Consider the following 19447-nt stretch of genomic DNA (forward strand, 5'->3'; position numbering starts at 1 on the left):
TTTCAACATCGCAATTGTTATTTTTTGTGCCTATTTATTTATCCTTTTTGTTTTCTCATTTTTGTTCAGACCTTCAAGTTTCTTTGTTGCATCTGTTGTTTCTTAGACTTATAGGCCGCAAAATTTGTATATGATTTTATCAACATAAGTAGCTTTTCTCAGAAAAACACTTTTATGTTCAAAACTGGGCTCTTCCAGAAACCAGAACGCCTTCTCTGAAAAAAAAAAAAAAACCTGCAACATCAACAAGACCATTGAAAGTTTTTGCTGCAGCTTGCTGAGGCAGAAAATGGTGGAGGCAAGTGAAACCATTTCCTTTCACTTGTACAGCTTCTTGAATCTTCTACATGCTTCCAACACATTGGCCCTATGGCCGAAGGCACTAACCCTAATGAAGCCATCACCACCTGGTCCAAACCCACTGCCAGGAGTTGTAACGACATGGGTCTTGTCAAGAATCTCACCGAACACGTCCCATGAACTTTCGCCAGGAAAGTTCACCCATACGTATGGTGCATTTTTCCCTCCGTACACATTGAAACCAAGTGATTGAAACGTTTCGACTATGATACGAGTGTTTTCTTTATAGAAACCAATCACCTCCTGCATAGCCTGTAACAGTAATATGGCGTCACAATTCGATGAATCAGATCAATATGGATTCAACAGTAAAGTAAAGTTTCAAAGAAGACTGGGAAAAAACTATAATTAGTTTTTTTTTTTTTTACATATCTATAGTAATTAGTTAGTGTGGTGGTTTTCCCTCTATTTTAGAAATAAACACTCCATTTGCTTGGGAGGAAAATGTTTTTTTTTTTCTGAGAACATTTTATGTGGAAAACATTTTCAACAGAAACGGTTTCGAGTGTCCGGTTGATGCTACTTGCTATGGTTGTCATGGTGGTGAGTGGTAGTGGTAGTAGTGGGGATGAGTGGTGACGTGGTGGTTGCAATGTGGTAGTAGACTAGTAATGTTCTGTCTTTATAAAGTACCTTATTTGCCATTCCCAACTCAATTGCCGTTAGACAAAGAAAACATTTTTTTGCTTACGTTCGTTTTTTGACGCACCAAACACAAACAAATATTTTCCGCTGAAACAAATGGAGTTAAATAAGGGATATTGAACTTGGAATGTACCTCAAGGCCTTCTGGCGAAAGGCATGCCAGTCCTCCAGCTTGGGCAATGTTAGATGCACCATTGAAGCAAGTACAAACGATGCGATTAAAGTCTTTGGCAACGGGAAATCCATCAGAAAATTGCAGTTCTTTTGGAACCACTGTCCAACCTAAACGAACTCCAGTAAACCCAGCATACTTGGAAAATGATGAAATCTCTATTGCAACCTGAAGTACAAACGGATTGTCCATTTTATGCACAAGGATGAATTAATTCAAGGTATCATTTAAATGATCTCAGAGAAAAAAAGTACCCAACAGACTCATCAAAATCAAATGAATGGATTCAAGATACCATTGAAACCACATTGGAAAAAACGAATTCATGTAGCCGACCCCAATGGACTGGGACTCACAGCTTGGTTTGTTTTGTAGTAGCATCATTTGCATGAGACATTCAGATGACTCAATCTGAAAAAAGACGGACAACAATAGAGGAAAGGTTTATGCAATTGTGCAGTCCTATGGCTATCAGAATTCTGTGAAATACTAGTTTCATTACCAAGAGAAGTAGTTATCCATAAAACAAAGTTTTAATACAACTCCAAGAACGAATGTAGATCACAATAAAATAGGAGGACGAAAAAAAAAAAAACACGACACTGGCCATCTTTTGAGGTTAGGTAAGGCTCTTATCCTCAACCAAGAGCCTAAATTGATTAAAAAAAAAAAAAAAACCTAAAGTGAGCAGGAACGACAAACCCAACCAAGACTTGGAGAAAAAAATGTGATCTATTAGATCCACGTTTACCTCTTTGGCACCAGGAATTTCAAAGATGGACTTTGGGGTGTCATCCGTCATATACAATGCATATGCAGAGTCATAGATTATTATTGTCCCATTGTCCTTTGCAAATTGTACCAGTTGAGTCAGTTGATCCCTTGATGCAGCAGAACCAGTTGGATTGTTCGGTGAACAGAAAAATATGACATCCGTTCGAGAGATGGTAGATAAATCAGGAAAAAAATCATTCTCAGGAGTACACTTCATGTATTCAATATTTCCATAGCCAACATTATTTTGATACTGCCCAGTCTGACCCATAATGACACCTGAGTCTACATAAGCCTGCGATAATAGAAAACAATCCAACATTTAGGGAGAGATTAACTAGAGGGAACAAAAAATCCAAGATATGCAGAGTACCACTTCCTCCGTTTTCTCCTCTTATGAGGACCTCTTCGAAGTCATTATATGTACAGGATCAAGACGGATCTTACATAGTTTTATGCTTATACAGCAATTGCATCTAAATATACCATGTACCATCCATAACAAACGCGAAACCAACTAGGTGTTCAACGGTGACATGTCAAGTGAACAACCAAAAGTAGAATAATGACTAGTAGTCAAATCAGAGATGAATTTCTATGACTTGAATAAGGCGAGTTCTACTTACCGGGTATGATGGGTCTTGTACAGCAATCGTAACATCAGAGCCGAAAAGGACCTGACACAATGAACAATCGAGGTAAAGTCAGGGTTATAATGACCATCAGACATTTGCTACAAGGTATGATACTTTTATTGCATTTCAAGAAACATAAATAGCCATCAAGAATAGACTGGATCTAAGTAAACCAAAGAACAAAAGATCAGAGGTCTAGCTTAAATGAAAGTTGAAGACAAACATAAGAGAAACCAAAACAAACCTGGAGGCGGGAGATGTCACTTTTTGCACCATCCGAAATAAATACATCATCTTCCTCTATGCCAAGGTTTGCATAAAAAGTTGAAGCTATTGTAGCTCTCAATAACTGGGCAGATCAACGCCTCACATTACTTCTCATTTATTTCAGTTTTTAAAAGGGAAAATTAACCAAAGAAGACACTGGCAAAGATATAGAAAGGGAAGTGCCAAAAACAAGTACTAGTACACTCAATTCTACAACGCAAATGTACGACGTGTTAAATGAGAAGTAGCTACAAACTAAGAGGCAAGAGGTTGGCCAAGCATGATACTGAGCATACAGTCAAATAATTTTATAGCTCTTGTATATCAATGAAATTCAATTGTAGAAGACTATGTTCAAGTTCATTTCCCATGACGACATAAGTCAGCCACGCTATTGCCACCAGTCAACAGATTCGATGCGATAAGGTTTGGGACCAACTCTTGATAGAACGTCTGGAAATTACCATACAGATGAATGAACTCATAGTAGCAAGATCAATGTCGATTTTCTGTGTGTCAATCCTGCAAAGAAAGAGGGTTTGCACAGCTTGATCCACAGATTTGCTCAAGCACTGGTATAATCTTACAGTTCACAGATAGGATCCCCATATTCCATCTTTCCTTACTTTTCTAAGAAAAAACCCTTAAATAGTCCATTAGTGGCTAGGCCTATAAACCTACTGATCACGTGAGATACAAACCATGTAATTCATTAAGACTATCTAATTCTTCAGGTGAACGAAGTCTGTTTACCATAAATTTGAAGTGTCAGAGAGATGTCTTTCAAGATCTCAACTCAAAACATCACTACATGAAACTTTGTGCCATAACTGTTCAAGAAAACTGAAAAATCAAAGAATCAAGTTGAAGTCATCCATTGACGATGAAAAAAGGATGTCAAAAAAATCACAGCAAGTTCAATAAAAAGGAAGAGGAAAAACAAAGAGCCTGTCAATGCTTTCTTTACAGCGCATGTCTTGTAGCTAAAAAATTGCAAAAGAAAACAAAGAGCCTGTGAAGGTGTTAACTCTTTCTTTGCATCGTATTTTATTCCTTTACCTTTATTTTGGGGCGGGGGGAGAAGAAGAAAAATACGAAAAAGATAAATTGAATCACTATTGTTTTACACATGTACTACACAGGAATTTAAGAAGTGTGTGCGTATAAATTCTACAATCCTTATAATTTGAATATGCAACCAGACTATACCACCGGCTAAAATTACACTGCAAAAAGTAACATTTGCTATACATAAGCAGTGTACCATGTATCATAGTACACAAGCAACTCTGTTTAGAGAAAGTAGGGGGAGGAGGAATCGCAATAACTAAGCATCGGAATGTCGGGCAAATTTGCATTGCGACCCTATGTCATTATGAACACCTAAATTGTTTGTGAAGTAGAATATGTAAGTGGTAAATAGGGAACTAAAATGATACATACTTTTTCGCCTTGTTCAGCTCCATAACCACTGTAACCTTCTATCGTGGCAAGTGAATTTGACCTCTGTCAACCAAAATGAAAGAATATCAAACATGTCAGAATCTGATGGAGGGTTAACGGTGATTTGAAAATTCAGATATGGGTTGTCCTATCATTGTTGTCTTGATTGGAAATATTTCACCATTCAAAAATAAGTTTGTAAATAGAAAAGGTTCAAAGAGGGTAATGAGACAACATATCAACTTATGACCAATAACTGGCCTGTGCAAGATGAGATCTCACAATAAAACAACATTGCAAGACCAGAAACTACAACTTTCTCGATAAACTAGGAGCAATTTTGTCTGGAAGATGAAAACCCAAAACAGATAAATCGTTTCATTAACACTAATTTTGCCAAATTGGATCAAAAGTCGAAACCATGAAATCTCATGCAATATACAACCAGAAGCATAACAATAATGAGAAGTAACAAAATGAACTTCACCATAAACAACTCTGTGAATGGTCGAAAAGCTAGTCCCTTAAATAGGCAATGAAAAATAAATTATGTTTTGCTAAATACCCAACAAAATTCACATCATATCAAAACTGCATACCTTTGCCATAGCAGAAGCTATAACATCAGGAATGGGCTCAGTAGTGTCACCAATTCCAAGGCTTATCACTGGTGCATCAGGATACTTCAACATATGTGCAGTCCTCCTTCTAGCAATCTAATCTCTCAAAGAGAAAATCACAGCTATCAAGCAACTATACAAGCAGAGAAATGACCTAAATAGAGACTCTGTAGAACTTTACAAATTGTTCCTATCATTCATGACATAAGAAAACTCATCACTTTATGTGTACAAGTTGGGACAGGCATCTAGGCAACATATGAATCAAATCCCTACAGTTGCTTGCCTATATAAGGACATAGATGAATTACCAATGCAACCTATGTTCCATAATCTCCAATTTAAGATGACATGGAGCTTGTAGAGAAATCGTGTGTTTGGACTGGGCTGCTGGGCATCTACATTCATCTTGAAATATCAAAGTGATGAAGTAGAAACATCACAAAATTAGTATTAATATCAAAGTTAAAGGGTGACATAGTTAAATGTAGAGAGATTGACTCGGGAACAAACTTGGTTGTGATCCCACCAAAGCTCACTTCGGTTCCTACACTCTTTTGCCATTTCAAGGTAAAGACATCAAGCCAACACATATAAGGGTGGGCTTCTATGTTGCTTGATTTGAATCTTTTAAAACTCTTGTTTATTGGATTGTATGTAGGGTAACCATGGTTTTCCTAGTAAAAATTTGGTGTACCAAAGGTTTTCTGCTTTTATTTTGCGTACTAATTTATTTGTTTTACAATTGTTACAATATTGTGCAAATGAAACTGACTATTTAATTGATATGAATTGAATTCCATATTGTGTCCTACTATGCCGCTCTTTCAAGCAAAAAACACGACCGCGTAGATATTCTATCTAGTCATCCAATTCATCTTGCTCTCAAACCGTACTACAGTATCATGAGCTGAATATCCATGCCCAAGCTTTCCATATATTCAGCTCCAAAGGGCAAACACGCAAATAGAGAAGAAGTTGCCCATGTAAGACCAAGTTGTTTAGAAGGCAATGCCAACAGCTTATATTAATCCTGCTCTCAGACCGTACTACAGTATCATGAGCTGAATATCCATGACCAAGCTTTCCATATATTCAGCTCCAAAGGGCAAACACGCAAATAGAGAATAAGTTGCCCATGTAAGACCAAGTTGTTTAGAAGGCAATGCCAACAGCTTATATTAATGCGACAAATAGTAGCAGGTAAATGTGATGTACCTCTGGAAACAGGTAACCGGCTTGAAGTTTGCCCATGTTTTCATTGCGAGAGACCTTTGTTTTGTAAGCTTCAAAAATGCAGCAAACAATGTTAGATTGTTGATTGCCAAGAAATAAAACTTCTCTCGAGACAACTTCCAATCAAATTGATCCTTTTAACCTCATAAAGTGCCAACTCAGAACCATTCTATTCACAAACAAAACTGCGGCAGAAAGATGCTTTCTTCAAGCAAATAACAGAAAAGGCAGAAAGAAGGAAATTCTCAAACCCTAGAGCACCTCCATGTTCTCCTAACAAGGGATGGACCACCTCACCAAATAATTGCAAAACCCCACAAATAGAGTAGCATTTTTGTAGAATGCTGCAAGTTATAGGGGTTCACTGCGACACCACCCCAAAATAACTTGGGAAATAATTTAAATATGCACTACCCAAAAATCATTTTGAAAAGAACAATCCACCACCGCAGATATATGTGCTACCCAAATTTAGAATCATGCATCCGCCCATGCTCTTTAACAGTGGGAGTAGTCAGTAGAGCATAAAACATGAACAATCTACAGCAACCAGTAGTATGCCAGACTAATTGCATATATATCTCATGTGTATACACAAACATCTATACAATTCGCTAGTGATAAAGCTACAATTACTGACAAAAAGGAGCCTCTACCAGTTTTCTCAACAGAAGGCGTCGCAACGCATTTACAAATCCAACTTTTTGTTGCTGGAAGCAAGACATTCTTTGGTCTGCAGTAGAAATGATTATTAATGATATGTGGATGAAAATAAGCCAATTATTTCCACTATCACTACTATAGAGGGATGGAAAACAGAATAGAAAACCAAATTGATTGATGAGAAACAATACACACACACACACAGATTGACACAAACAATGGACAGTGATACCTTATATCCAAGAGGTGATCTTGACCAAATAAGCCCGAGGATGTTGAAGAAATCGAAGTCAACAATTGATTCATCACCGACATTTTCAGTGAGAGAGAGAGAGAGAGCCGCTGGTTTGAATCTTGGTCCCAGACTCTGAACCCTAGCAGTTGAGAGAGATTAATTGGGCCGTGAGTGGAGACTCTCACATTGACTCCGGTGCAGGTAGATAAATTAGGACCTTTTGTGCTAAGAAAAATTGTGTGCATTTTTTTTGTATCCTTGAAGTACTATTCTTTTATGCAATTTTGAACTTTATTCCTAAACTACGTTAAATTGCGTTTACAAATCACGCCTTAATTAAGTGTGTTTAGAAAACAAGCCTTTCTTGTTACTTAAGCCGTCATAAACACAAAATTAGAGTTAACCTTAAAAGCGTGTTCGAAGAACACGTGTCTAGCTGCAATTGGTTTTTTTTTTCTGTATTCAACTAAAACCATGGTTTTAAGCCACGCTTTTTACAAAGCGAGTTCGATAAACACGCGTTCTAGAACTCGTGTTTCGGAATCAAGCTTTTATAAAGCGTGTTTCACAGTCAAGCTTCATAAGTCGTTATTGCTAATCACCTTTCTTTTGAAGGAATGTTGTGAAGGTCCAATAGCACTAAATTAAGAAATTAAGTATCCCATTTCTGAAGTCATCCATTTTGGATGCCATGAACCAATTAACACATTATGCATCCACGATGCCAACTATCAGAGGCGGCGTCACACTGTGATGGGGGTGTTCAAATGAATGCCCTTTCTTATAGTCTGCGCAGCGGCAGCAATAGATATTGTTAGGTTCAACACAAGGTTTTGAACACTTAATCCAAGCAGCATTGAACTCCTAGCCAATTCAAAACTCTACGAAGAGTCATAGATTTTTACTTAAAAAGAAGAAAAGAAAGACAAACAATGCAAAATTGGAAGTGTAATAGTTTTCCATGAAACTTCTTAGGACGAAAGCAGAAAAGAATTGAGGAAACAAACAATGATATATATATAATAAGAGAGCAATGGCATGAAAGATTTTGGTTTGTACTTGGATAACATTGTTGATGAATATACAGCCACACCGTCGAATCTTGTTTCCCGTGCATCAAACAGGTTCAACGCTAGTACATACATACACAAACGTACCTCTTACGTATATACTATAACGTATGCATACAACGCACACATACGTACATAGAGTTAGAGAAAAGCACAGAGAGAGAGAGAGATACCTGGTCTGATCGGAGCAACAACGCTGGCGTGGCGGCGTCCGATGGGGAACGGAGCTCCGGGCTAGAGAGGGATGTGTGTGCCTCAGTTGGTGAGGCGGCGCCACACCGTGACTTGTTTAATTCAAACTAGGGTGCCGCTATTGGCAAGCCTTTATTTTCTCCCATAACCCATTACATTTCGATAAATGGTTGTTGAAAATCATAAATAATATTTCGGTAAATTGCCGTTGAAAATAAGATTATATTTCGGTAACTACGTATAAAAAATATGTTCAACTTTCGATAAACAACTGCCGAACATTTATTTTCGGTAAATAACTGTTGCAAAAAATATTATATTTTCGGTAATTGGATGCTGAAAATATATCTCAATTTCGGTAACTAACTGTCGAGTATAATTGAAAATTTTTAACGGGCTATGGGAGAAAATAGAGGGCTGCGAATAGCGGCGCCCTAAAACTATTCTAAATTCTTTTAATTCGTCCAAAAACTATCTATTCAACTTATTTTAGTCCCTCAACTCTCTGGTTCATCCAATGCAGTCCAATTACAAACGCCGTTAACTATTTAGACAAAAACACGCCTAAATATTTAGTACTATTTTTTTTCACTTTGATAACTTTTGTACCGCCTTTCTAGAGTTTTTATTTATTTAACGGCAAAAACTAACTTGCTTGAGTGATTTCAACTTGAATTGTAACCATGTGATAAACATTGGGCAGACCTAATTGGGTAAACTGAATTTTTGGAATTTTGAAGATGAAACCGAGAATCGTACCTCTTCTCATGGTTGACGGGTTGCTATGGGCTAGTGCAGTTTTTCTGGTAGAAATGGGGGAAGTAAGCAAGACGAAAAGAGTGTAGAGTGAAAAAGGGAAGAGTATGTTACATTTGTTGCATAATGCGTAATGGGTAATGGAGAGCATGGAAGGAGTGCTTCTCCAATTGCATTGCTATGGCGTATGGTTGAAGAAGCGTACCGAGTTTCGCAACTGCTAGGGGTTTTGTACGTGTATGGACTAAATTTATTTAGTTTGATTATATTTTTGCCCCTACAATTATTTCGTGGGAAGGTTCAGGAAAGTGAAAAATAGAGATTTTTTTCCGGTAATTTGGAAAAAAGAATGTGTGAGCCAGCCTCAAAAAATTGTCAACACCATAAAGAGGGTGTGTGAGGAGGCGGCATACCCCCGCTGAGGGCTAGCGGTCTGATTTCACCTTATGATAAGCAGCAGCAGTTGGTGCCTGGGTACCTTTGAACAAGCTACATTTTCTGGATGCCCACTGAAGAATTGACGGATGTAGTTGGCTCAGCTGGCACTTTTACCCTTAAAACGATGGACCTCCAAAAGAGATCAATCTCGAATGCTGCCATTCAGATGGATCGAAGGGACATATGATAGAGCGAACTCAAAATCTCGACACAGGAAGTTAAACCACTCAGATCGCAGAAAGATGGGAGCCCAAATGGAACTATTGGAAAACATTTCATGGTCTTCACTAGACTATAAAAACCCTTGGTTATCTCGTTTATAGCAACAAGTCTGAGTCCCAAAATGCAAGCACTCAGTTGGAAATGACTTAATTCAGAACCTTGTCACAAATGAAATGTGAAACCAAAATTTCCAAAATCAAGAGATTACAAATACAACAATGCAGAAAGGGAACAGAAGCATATCGCTTTGCTATGTCACTGATGGTATAAAAGTTACTAGCCGAATCGGGTCCAGTCTTCAACTCCCACCAAAATTTACTGCCACTAGTTATGAACTTAGCCAGGGAAACACATTGGGGGATGAAGGCAAGCGCGCTGTGAGAACTTCTACACCCGTTTCCGTCACCTATAGAAACACAAAAACAGAAATTGATGAAAATTTCAGGTGGGTTATTCATTGATGCCAGATGTACTGAATCAACATCCAACAATAAGTGCTGCATGCATGGTCTCTAAGCTTTAATATGTTTATCAAAGCACTCATTAGCATAGGGAAGGAGGGATGAGCTGGAAGAGGGGAAAAGTAAAGATGGAATAAATGGAAATGTTTATCAGACTAAACCCGTGACAGCTTCCAATTGGTAGCTGTGATGCCACAAGGCTGTTCAGGTCTGGATTCAATCCTCATTTCCCAGACACTCTGCAGGGATGGAGTTTGCTTGGGGGGGGGGGGGGGGGGGGGGGGGTGATGGAATACTTTGGGGGGCAACAAATAAAGAAGATACCAGTAAGAAGGTATGTGGTCTGCTCAGTTCTTTTTGCTGGAACATATGGGTATTTGTAGCAGTGAGCAAAGGGGCAGGGGGATTACTTAATCATAATCACCAGAGAGAGGTCCAGCAGACTTTTGGCAATGTCTAAGGAGGTTGCAGTTCTTCATCTTCTCTTGAGGCTCTGAGCCTTCAGAATTGGCAGCACAAATTAGTCTTCAATACAACTTTGGATATGTTGGGATTGAGTGGGAGGCAGCGAGTACTGGAAGTATGCTGAATGGAAGGCCCAGATGCTGCTCAAGCATGCCCTGGTTTTTACCTGGTATGAGAATTTTCATACTTGGCTTGTAAGGGTTAAATACTATGGTTGTACGTCTAGGGAGTCAGGGACCATCCAGTTTCATGATTGAAATTTTCTTACTCCTACCTAGAAGAAAGCAGTAGGAACAACTCCTACTCATTACATATGCTGTATCCAAAGTTCAATTTCATGACAAGCACATGGAGGTATTGAAGGATACTCCAACACCACCTCGTAGCAAACATCATATCTAGTTGCTCTTCCCATAGATGATGCTACAACTTCATTGGAACATGCTATTCTTCTTTCTTTTTTTTTGGTCAAATGGAAATATGGAACATGCTATTCACATGAATTTCAAGACTATCATTGGATACAAGTGGAAGGCCTCTATCTACTAATTGCAAAGGATTCAAAACTACAAGGAAACTGAGAGTCCTAGACAAATGCAACGTACGAGATGAAGGACCATATTATGTCAGAAATAGTCGAGGGTAAAACTGCAAGTTACCAAAAGTGTGTGCTCAAACTGAGCACTGCGCTTGCCATCTGCAGTAACAGCAGTCCATCCATCAGGCCACATCCGATCACGCCAAACACCTATTAACAAAACCCTTCAAGATGTAACCATCTGTTGCAAAGTTCTCCAACTAACAGGCTCGTTGTTCTTAAAAAAAAAAAAAAAACTAACAATACCTGCATTAATCATAGGTTCTATCGTATAGGTTTGCCCAGCCTTCATAACACCAACTGCTTTATTTCCTAGTTAGGTTAAGGTCGACGAAGAAATAACAAAACCATTGGCTTGCTATCTAGTATCTACATTCCAATGCTTGCAGTACATCATGGATAACTTCATACAAAAAGCATAATGAATACAAGACAAAGATGTAATAGGGGACACCAATCCCAAGGACATTTTAGACAAGGATACTTGGATAATGGGGTATATTTGGTGCACAGTGGAAGAGCTCTCCAATTCCGTGACCACAGTATGATTTCACCTATTTTAACATGACAGCCAAATATCAATACTGAATTCTCAGAAATTTCAATGTATAAACTGCAGTATACGTGGATGTGAAGCATATTGTTACCACAGAGAATCCTGCCATAGAAGCATGTCGATTAATCACTTCCCCAATTTCCCTGAATCTTACCCCTGGTTTCACTGATTGAGTGTTGACAGACATAAAAAAATGACATTAACAAGATTTGATGGGAAATATGACAGAAAAGGAAGCTGACTTAAAGTAATACAGCAATGGTGTTTTACAGTGTAATTTTAGCAGACACATAAATCCTGATCAAAAGAGGAAAGATCTATCTTGTCTATTAATACAGATCAACCAATAGGAACCACACTTTAAAGAAATGAAGGTCATGTTAAGACTACAAGAATAAAACCAGGGATACCCCTTGGTTTTGAGATCCCCGTGTTTGCAGAATTTAGTTCCAGTTTAATGTGATACCTACCCGTACCAAACTTTGAAGGTAAACTTGGTATATCAAGAACGAATAATTTATTACCTCTGAAGACTAGGAATTAAAAAAGTCATCCTGCTTGTTGAATTGCGAAAATATCATCAGGAAACATAAAAGGCAAGGGGTAATAGGAAGATGTGGTAATTTTACGAGGGATCAAATAAAATATAAAAGGCACACTGAACACTGAAAACCCACAAATGCCAGAGGAAAAAAAAGGCAAGGTGTAACAGGATGTGACCATTTGAAGTTCAATAGAGGTTGATTTTACCTAGTGAGTAATAATAGAGCAGAAACATACCGATTGCAATTGCCTTCTCTAAGCACTCATAAGTACATTGGACCAACTGTCGAGATGCTTCGTCAACATTCCCCACAAAGAACGTTTCATTGAGGTCACCTGCAGAATGTGCAATAATGACACAACCTAATGGTCCAATTCTTGTGGTGTATATTATGATGCTACTCAAATCAATATAGAAAGTATATGAACCTTACCATGGACACCTTTATAATACACAGTCACATCAACGTTTACAATATCGCCATCCTCTAATTTCCTGAAACAGATAGCAACAATATGATCAGAAAAGCATCATTGAGGCTGAACTTAAAATCTAGAAGTTAATGGCAATCCAATTATTACAAACTTGCTGGACTGTCATAAGTTATCAAATGAGATGTAAAACAAGGTATCCTCCACATTGTTGGGGGAGTTATGGACCTTCAGCATTCTTAGTTTTGTATATTCTTAGTTTTGTATCAACTGGATTATGCATAGAATGGCAACATACCTACCCAGCTCAAGATTTCTGATAGATGTATAAGAAAATTGAAGATGGCCCACCAATATATTGTTAGTCTAAGATGAAGGAAAGGAATAGGACAACTTTCGGGAATAACCTAAACTAGAAAATTAAATGATTATTTATGAACTTTAATGCGCATGATTCAACGTCACTACCTTTTCTTGCTTTCATGTGTTTTTAAAATAGGGAATTCCAGTTCTTGAGGAAAAAAAATCCAAAAAACCTTACTAAGAATTCCTCAGTTATCAACCCCTTCTTGTTATCCCTCTACAGGAGGTTTGGTCATTATTGTACCTGAGAAATTAAATGGCATACAACTAGAGGCATCAGGCAAAATACTGAAAGATATAAGAGTGTATTCCTAAAATCACATTAAATAACCCTGTAGTATACAGAGAGGCAAAAACTCGACGTAGTCAAGAATGATGAAGTGACTAGCATATAAATTAGACATCCAACTGTAATGAAATAATCAAACTGCTCTTGTACCAGACATTGCACTACATTAATAGGTAGTATATCATAGGCTTGCAGAATGAAGTTATCCATTTTTTCAAAAAGTATCATTCATATGCGTAAATGTTTAAATAGTGCATAGCAATAGCAACTAAAATGAGAAAACACAAAGAGCATGCACAGTGAGTACGGAATAGTCTGTACTCTGTACCTTGCATCTGGAATCCCATGGCAGATTACTTCATTAATTGACCTGAGACAACCAGAAGAGTAATATATGTTTGCTTAATCTGTGTTACAGTACAAGTTACTTCAAAGGACAAACATAAAAGAAGTACCTACGTGCAGCAGGATTTCGGGAAAAAATGATAATTTAGTGGAGACGGATATCCTCCTACAACAGGTAAAACCAGAGTAGCAGTAAGCAAATCCAATCATTACTACTCCCAGTACAAATCGGCAGAATCCAAAAGTTCAAAAACGTTTAAAGGTCCATAGGCCAAAAACTAAAAAATGAAGAAGCAAGGACTCTTGATACTAATAGCAGTCCCAAGGACCTACCAGGAAGGTGTGGTTACTACTAATTCATCTTTTGAGGATCTAAAGTAAAAATTAATAGGCAGTACTCCATTAACAAAATAAGAACAAAGAAAACCAAGACACCGAGAAGATATTGGTAGGGCATTGCTGAACCCAAAAGCCATCCTCTCTGTTTCCAACAGCAAACGGGAAATATAGTGGTCATTACAACCAATCCATGATAGCTCCCTCAAATCATGGTGTTATGTCCACAAAGCCGTAGCCATCCATCTTAGCCATAAATTATAGATGTAACCTACTCAGTATACTTCAACACACATTTTATTAACCACGTAAAGAATAGACCCCACAGAAGAAGTATCTTTGATGCACTTTCTTTTAAGCTCTTCAAGTTCAATTCTTGTACTTTTGATGAATTTTTTTCTTTTTTCAAAAAAAAAAAAACCCAAAATGGCTCAAAACAACCAAAAGTCCACAAAAATCAACATCAAAGATCCAATATGTGATTTTTTGTAAACAAGATGGTAAAAGCTGAAAACTAAATAAAACAACAGAACAAAAAGAATGAGTCGGGCTGTGACAGTGTGGATCATCGCAGTGTGTGTTTTCTATCATTCGGCCTACACTCACTTCTTGATCTTAGACCCCCCAGTCACTACAAACACTCCTGATTAGTGCAATAGGATGTGTCTATTGATCTAACTCTTGACTCAAAATGGAAGCAGGTTTGAAATGACTTTGAATGTCGCACGTCGATATGACTCGTGTTGTCAATTGTTATCATAATGCTGTCTAAAACATAAAAAATATAGCATAGGCAAGCCAACACAAACACCAATGCTTGACATATACATACATCAGTGACTTATATGCTAAAAGAGTATTTCAGCCCCAGCTGCACAGGACTTCAAAAATAAATTAGAAACCTATACCAACCCTGGGAATGGAGGAAAAAATAAATAGGAGAGGGTCCGGTATCCAATTCTTAATCTTCCAAGTTCTTGGTCCTTTGTCAAGAGATGTTTATTTACTTTAGCTTAATAAACCTGATAAAACCAACAATATAAAAAATAGTAATTGCAACTATTGCAGAGTTCATGGTGTCAACAAACCAGCAGCAATTGTTGCTTCATGAACCACGTCATCAATTTCATCAGTAGTCACACCCGGCTGAACAACACGAGCAGCAGCATCCAGAACCTCCCTTGCGATCTGAAGGAAACAAATGGAACAACATGACTCAGGTTCTATATTTGAAAATGGGCCATGAGGTTCTGGAAGTATCCAAGAACTTATTCCCCTTCTTTTCACTTTAGTTTTCTTTTTTAGCTAAAAAATCTTTGATTTTGACCCACACGACATTTGAAGTTCTGAAACTTTTGTTAGATCCGCATTTGATAAAGAACATATGACCACACATTCTAATGGTCAGAGGCCTTGCCTTCAAGCAAACATTTCCACTGTTACACGATGTTAGTTTATTCCACTTCGCCACATAATAAGACTAGAACAACAAATTAGAATATGCAAAAGGTGACTCCACACATGTTAGAGGCATATATACAGTCAATAGAAACCAATAAGACAGGTTTGCTTCACGCAAATGGAACTCCTAAACTTCCTATTTCATCTTTCTTTGTACATACGTGGGCGCGTGCACGAGAGAGAGAGAGAGAGAGAGAGAGAGAGAGAGGCGCGTGCACGAGAGAGAGAGAGAGAGAGAGAGAGAGAGAGAGAGAGAGAGAGAGAGAGAGAGATATTACCCGGCAAGCTTCTCTCATTCTATCAATTAGCTCAGGAGTCTTGATCTTCATAAAAGAAATCAGAAGTAAGTGGGAAAATGGCCAACTTGGATGAAGATTCAAATTTAACTGAAAGAACTACTTCTCCAAACAAATTATTACCTCAACGACATGTTGAAGATCACTATTGGGCTCAATTATAGGGATTCCCTGCAGTTAAAATAAAAGCAAATGACTGTTTGTGGAAATGTTGGAGGAGCACATGACAAGAATAAAATGGAAGCAACAGTGTCAGAAAAATCATGAACACATCCAGATAAAACAGAAGTCTGAACTATAAGAAAATGTGGAATGCAGAAGCTAAATTTATAAAGTGATAAACATGCTCACATCCCAAAGACAAATGATGAATTCATCAAATTGCCAAAATATCATCTCATCAAAATATCTTTTGACAAGTATTCACCTAAAAAATATGCAATGCAATGGCAACTAGGAAACAAAGAGATAAAGAGAATGGGTAAGAAGCGAAGGCTTGACATCAAAAAGAAGAAGTCAAATTTACTCACACCAATTGCCCAGTCAGGTGGATCGATGTCAGCAGGTACAGCACGCCTTCTTGATATAGGATATGGCCTCAGTGACCTGCAGAATAGTATCATGAATTGGATAATCATGGGGGAAAAACTAATTTTATTTACATGCCAGAGCAATGAACTGTAAAGCAACAGCAACAACAACAAAACGTTTACCCATCTTCAGATTCTAACGATATCAAGCACATTGTACTACCATGCGTGACCATGTCCACAAACATGGTAATTAATGTTTCCTTCCCATTCAACCACCAAAAAAACAAATAAATACCAACGAAAAGTTTTCCCGTCGGACAAATCGACCATGAAATGAAATACGTTATATTACCCTGTCCAGTCAAAATGGGGAAGTTTAGGTGTTTGAGCCTGTCCTTTCTTTAAGCAATATAACCAGCCATCATTTGGTGAGGCTGAATTTTGTTCACCAGGAGCACCAAGCCCAAGTGCGGATAACTTTTCCTTCAAATGAACTGACTTATGAGTGCTCCAAGATGACTTGAAACAGTCCTGGGTGCTGGTAAGAAACAGCACTTTATCAATACAAATTCCCTAAAGATGAAAAAAAGCTGGAAAATACACATACAAGTCGGAAAAATCCAAAAAAAAAAACTGATAGTCAGTAAACCCATCGAAGTCAAAAAGCCTTTTTCACTACATCTATAACTGCATGATTTTCCCTAGGGCTATTGCTTTTGTGGCAGTTAGCAGCAACCAAAACTACATTCACAGAATCCAGAGAGCGTTTACAAACCAGAAAGCAGCTCCTTCCCGAGGAAGCTTCAATTCCACACACTTGGGGCACCTGAAAACATAGGAAGCGATAATCAGTGCACCAACCATTACTAAACATCCAGTGAACCTGACTCTTTTCTCTGAAACAAAACAAACACAAAACCAAAGCTACATAAACAAACCTTCAGTTAGGCCAACCCATAATCCTTAGTTGACATGGTTAAAAAAGGATGCACGAGACATATAGAGACACATTACAAAAAGGATTCCCATAGAGTGCTGGTGTTCTATATGCTGAAAACAATAACCCCGATTCTGAGAAATTAATAAATAGGAATCTAAATAACAGATATTGAAGAGTTGTCAAATTATCTCAGAGTCTCTACACAAGTAGTCTCCTCAGATCATGGTGAAGCAGTCCCTTAATGCCTTCTTATCAATATAATTAATTACTTGTCAAAAAAAGAAAGAAATATCATGGTAAAGTAGTATATGAATAACCAGGGATACAACAGAAACCCACAAGAGCATCTATGACGGTATAACCAACTATGGAACTTCAGAGAACCAAACAATGCCTGCTTTTTATAACTTTAATCACGGTTAACAATTCCATCACATTTTAGTCCATTTCCGTGGATAAACTAATTTACTTTGACCGCACAAAATATTTTTTTTTTTTGAAATTTACACTTCGTCATATGAACCAAATTCATCCTCAACCGGTCAACCCCACCCCAACCACATAACACAACCTGTTGCTGCTCTGTACCAGATCAAATGGTCATTGGAAATCATCGTCAACCCCAATTTCTTATCCTTGTTTCTCTCCTATTTGGACTTCCCTACACTTAAGTTTAGTTAGTTAACTCTAATTTACTACTCAACGGTTGACTAAGCATTAAGCTCGAGTTAAATGGTTGCTGCCCTAGGGTTTCAAGTTGCGTAGTCTGCAGCCGATACACCTTTAATCAGTTTGATATTATTCAATAAAATTGTATTCAGCTTATCAATAACTACCTCATTCATCAATCATCATCCTAAACACCTTAATTCTCTCTCGATCGCTCAAAATTATACTATTCCTTAGACAATACTAAAGTAAAGCAATCATCTGTAAGTATGTGCGTGTAAATTCCCATGTGATTGCTGCAAGAAAAGTAACCAAAAAAAAAAAAAACTCGTTCTTTACAAGATAAATAACTGAGAGAGTGATCAAGTATCAATAGCTACGGGAAAGGGTGAGATTTAGTACTGAAGATGTGCAGGTTTGCCGCATTGAACGCACGATAAGGAGGATACGGCCGCATCGGATCCAGTAGCCATCAAAATGATCCCTGCTATAACAAAAACCAGCTCAAAGTGCGTGTATATGTACGTGTGTAATGTATACGACACGGAATCGGCCAGAGAACCGGATTACCAGAATCTGAGGGATACCTGGATTGTGTAAGGGAGTCTCGAACGGCGATGAGTACGAGAGAGAGAGAGAGAGAGAGAGAGAGAGAGAGACTAGGGTTTATGGTGAATTCCAAAGGCAAAGTAGGAGGACACCTGTGAGCGGGTTATGTTTATTACGACAATTTTTGGTTTTCTAATGTACGACAATTCTTACGACGACAATTCTAAATTACGACAATTTTTGGTTTTCTAAGTTATGTTTATTACGATAATTCTAAATTATGACAATTTGTGATTTTCATTATGACGATTTTTGGTTTTCTAATACATACTCCCTCCGTCTCTTTTTTTGTGTCCAGTATTTCATTTTGGGCTGTCCCTTAATAAGTGTCCATTTTGTAAAGTTAGGGAGGTAAAAGTTGATGTATTGTCTATTTTGTCCCTAAAAATAGATTTTATTTTGAAAAGTTAGTGAGTAAAAATGTAATGATGATGGGTAAGTAGGGAAAGTAGAGGAAAAAGTTGATGTGAAAGGTGTAATGATGATATCTTTTTAATAAGTTGGAGTTACGAAGCAGGACACTAAAAAATGGACGGAGGGAGTATTTTGTATGATAATTATGACTTTTACTTTAAAATTTACCTGTTGAACATGGCATTAACAAGTTGCCCATAGTTAAAAAGTATTGTTATTATGTAACCATAATTATTCGTACCAGAAATCATAATACTTATACTACAACCAAATATATGTGTACAATATCACAAATTAAATAATGTTACACACAAATGTATGACAATACCATAAATTGGCATTATCTTACCACAATGAGTTGTACAAAAAATTCTTTGACACGTATGATATTCCGTAACAAAATCAAAAT

The 19447-nt window shown here is 37.6% G+C and overlaps 2 protein-coding genes across 4 annotated transcripts; both read right to left on the reverse strand.

The window, feature by feature from the left end:
* Positions 1-108: 108 nt before the first annotated feature.
* On the reverse strand, positions 109-7184 carry LOC131332421 (LL-diaminopimelate aminotransferase, chloroplastic). The gene is made up of 10 exons (XM_058366633.1): positions 7048-7184; positions 6809-6885; positions 6135-6202; positions 4896-5012; positions 4297-4359; positions 2831-2935; positions 2578-2628; positions 1929-2246; positions 1139-1345; positions 109-612 (listed from the first exon to the last, which is right to left on the reverse strand). Exons 1-10 carry the CDS (start codon positions 7128-7130, stop codon positions 319-321), a joined length of 1383 nt encoding a protein of 460 aa, XP_058222616.1. The 5' UTR covers positions 7131-7184; the 3' UTR covers positions 109-318.
* A 2577-nt stretch (positions 7185-9761) lies between these two features.
* On the reverse strand, positions 9762-18742 carry LOC131332422 (methionine aminopeptidase 1A). 3 transcript variants are annotated; one of them, XM_058366635.1, is made up of 17 exons: positions 18603-18742; positions 18418-18499; positions 17182-17232; positions 16759-16944; positions 16404-16479; positions 15997-16044; positions 15856-15900; positions 15205-15304; positions 13895-13946; positions 13764-13805; positions 12786-12847; positions 12589-12687; positions 11900-11973; positions 11737-11806; positions 11499-11564; positions 11314-11402; positions 9762-10134 (listed from the first exon to the last, which is right to left on the reverse strand). In XM_058366635.1, exons 2-17 carry the CDS (start codon positions 18486-18488, stop codon positions 10057-10059), a joined length of 1209 nt encoding a protein of 402 aa, XP_058222618.1. In that variant the 5' UTR covers positions 18489-18499; positions 18603-18742; the 3' UTR covers positions 9762-10056. The 3 variants fall into 3 exon arrangements, with proteins under 3 accessions (XP_058222618.1, XP_058222617.1, XP_058222619.1); XM_058366634.1 differs by having other exon boundaries at positions 18418-18701; XM_058366636.1 differs by lacking the exons at positions 11499-11564; positions 11737-11806; positions 11900-11973 and having other exon boundaries at positions 18418-18701.
* Between the last annotated feature and the right edge of the window lie 705 nt (positions 18743-19447).

This window comes from Rhododendron vialii, chromosome 7a (genome assembly GCF_030253575.1).
Source record: "Rhododendron vialii isolate Sample 1 chromosome 7a, ASM3025357v1".
Classification (NCBI taxonomy): domain Eukaryota; kingdom Viridiplantae; phylum Streptophyta; class Magnoliopsida; order Ericales; family Ericaceae; genus Rhododendron; species Rhododendron vialii.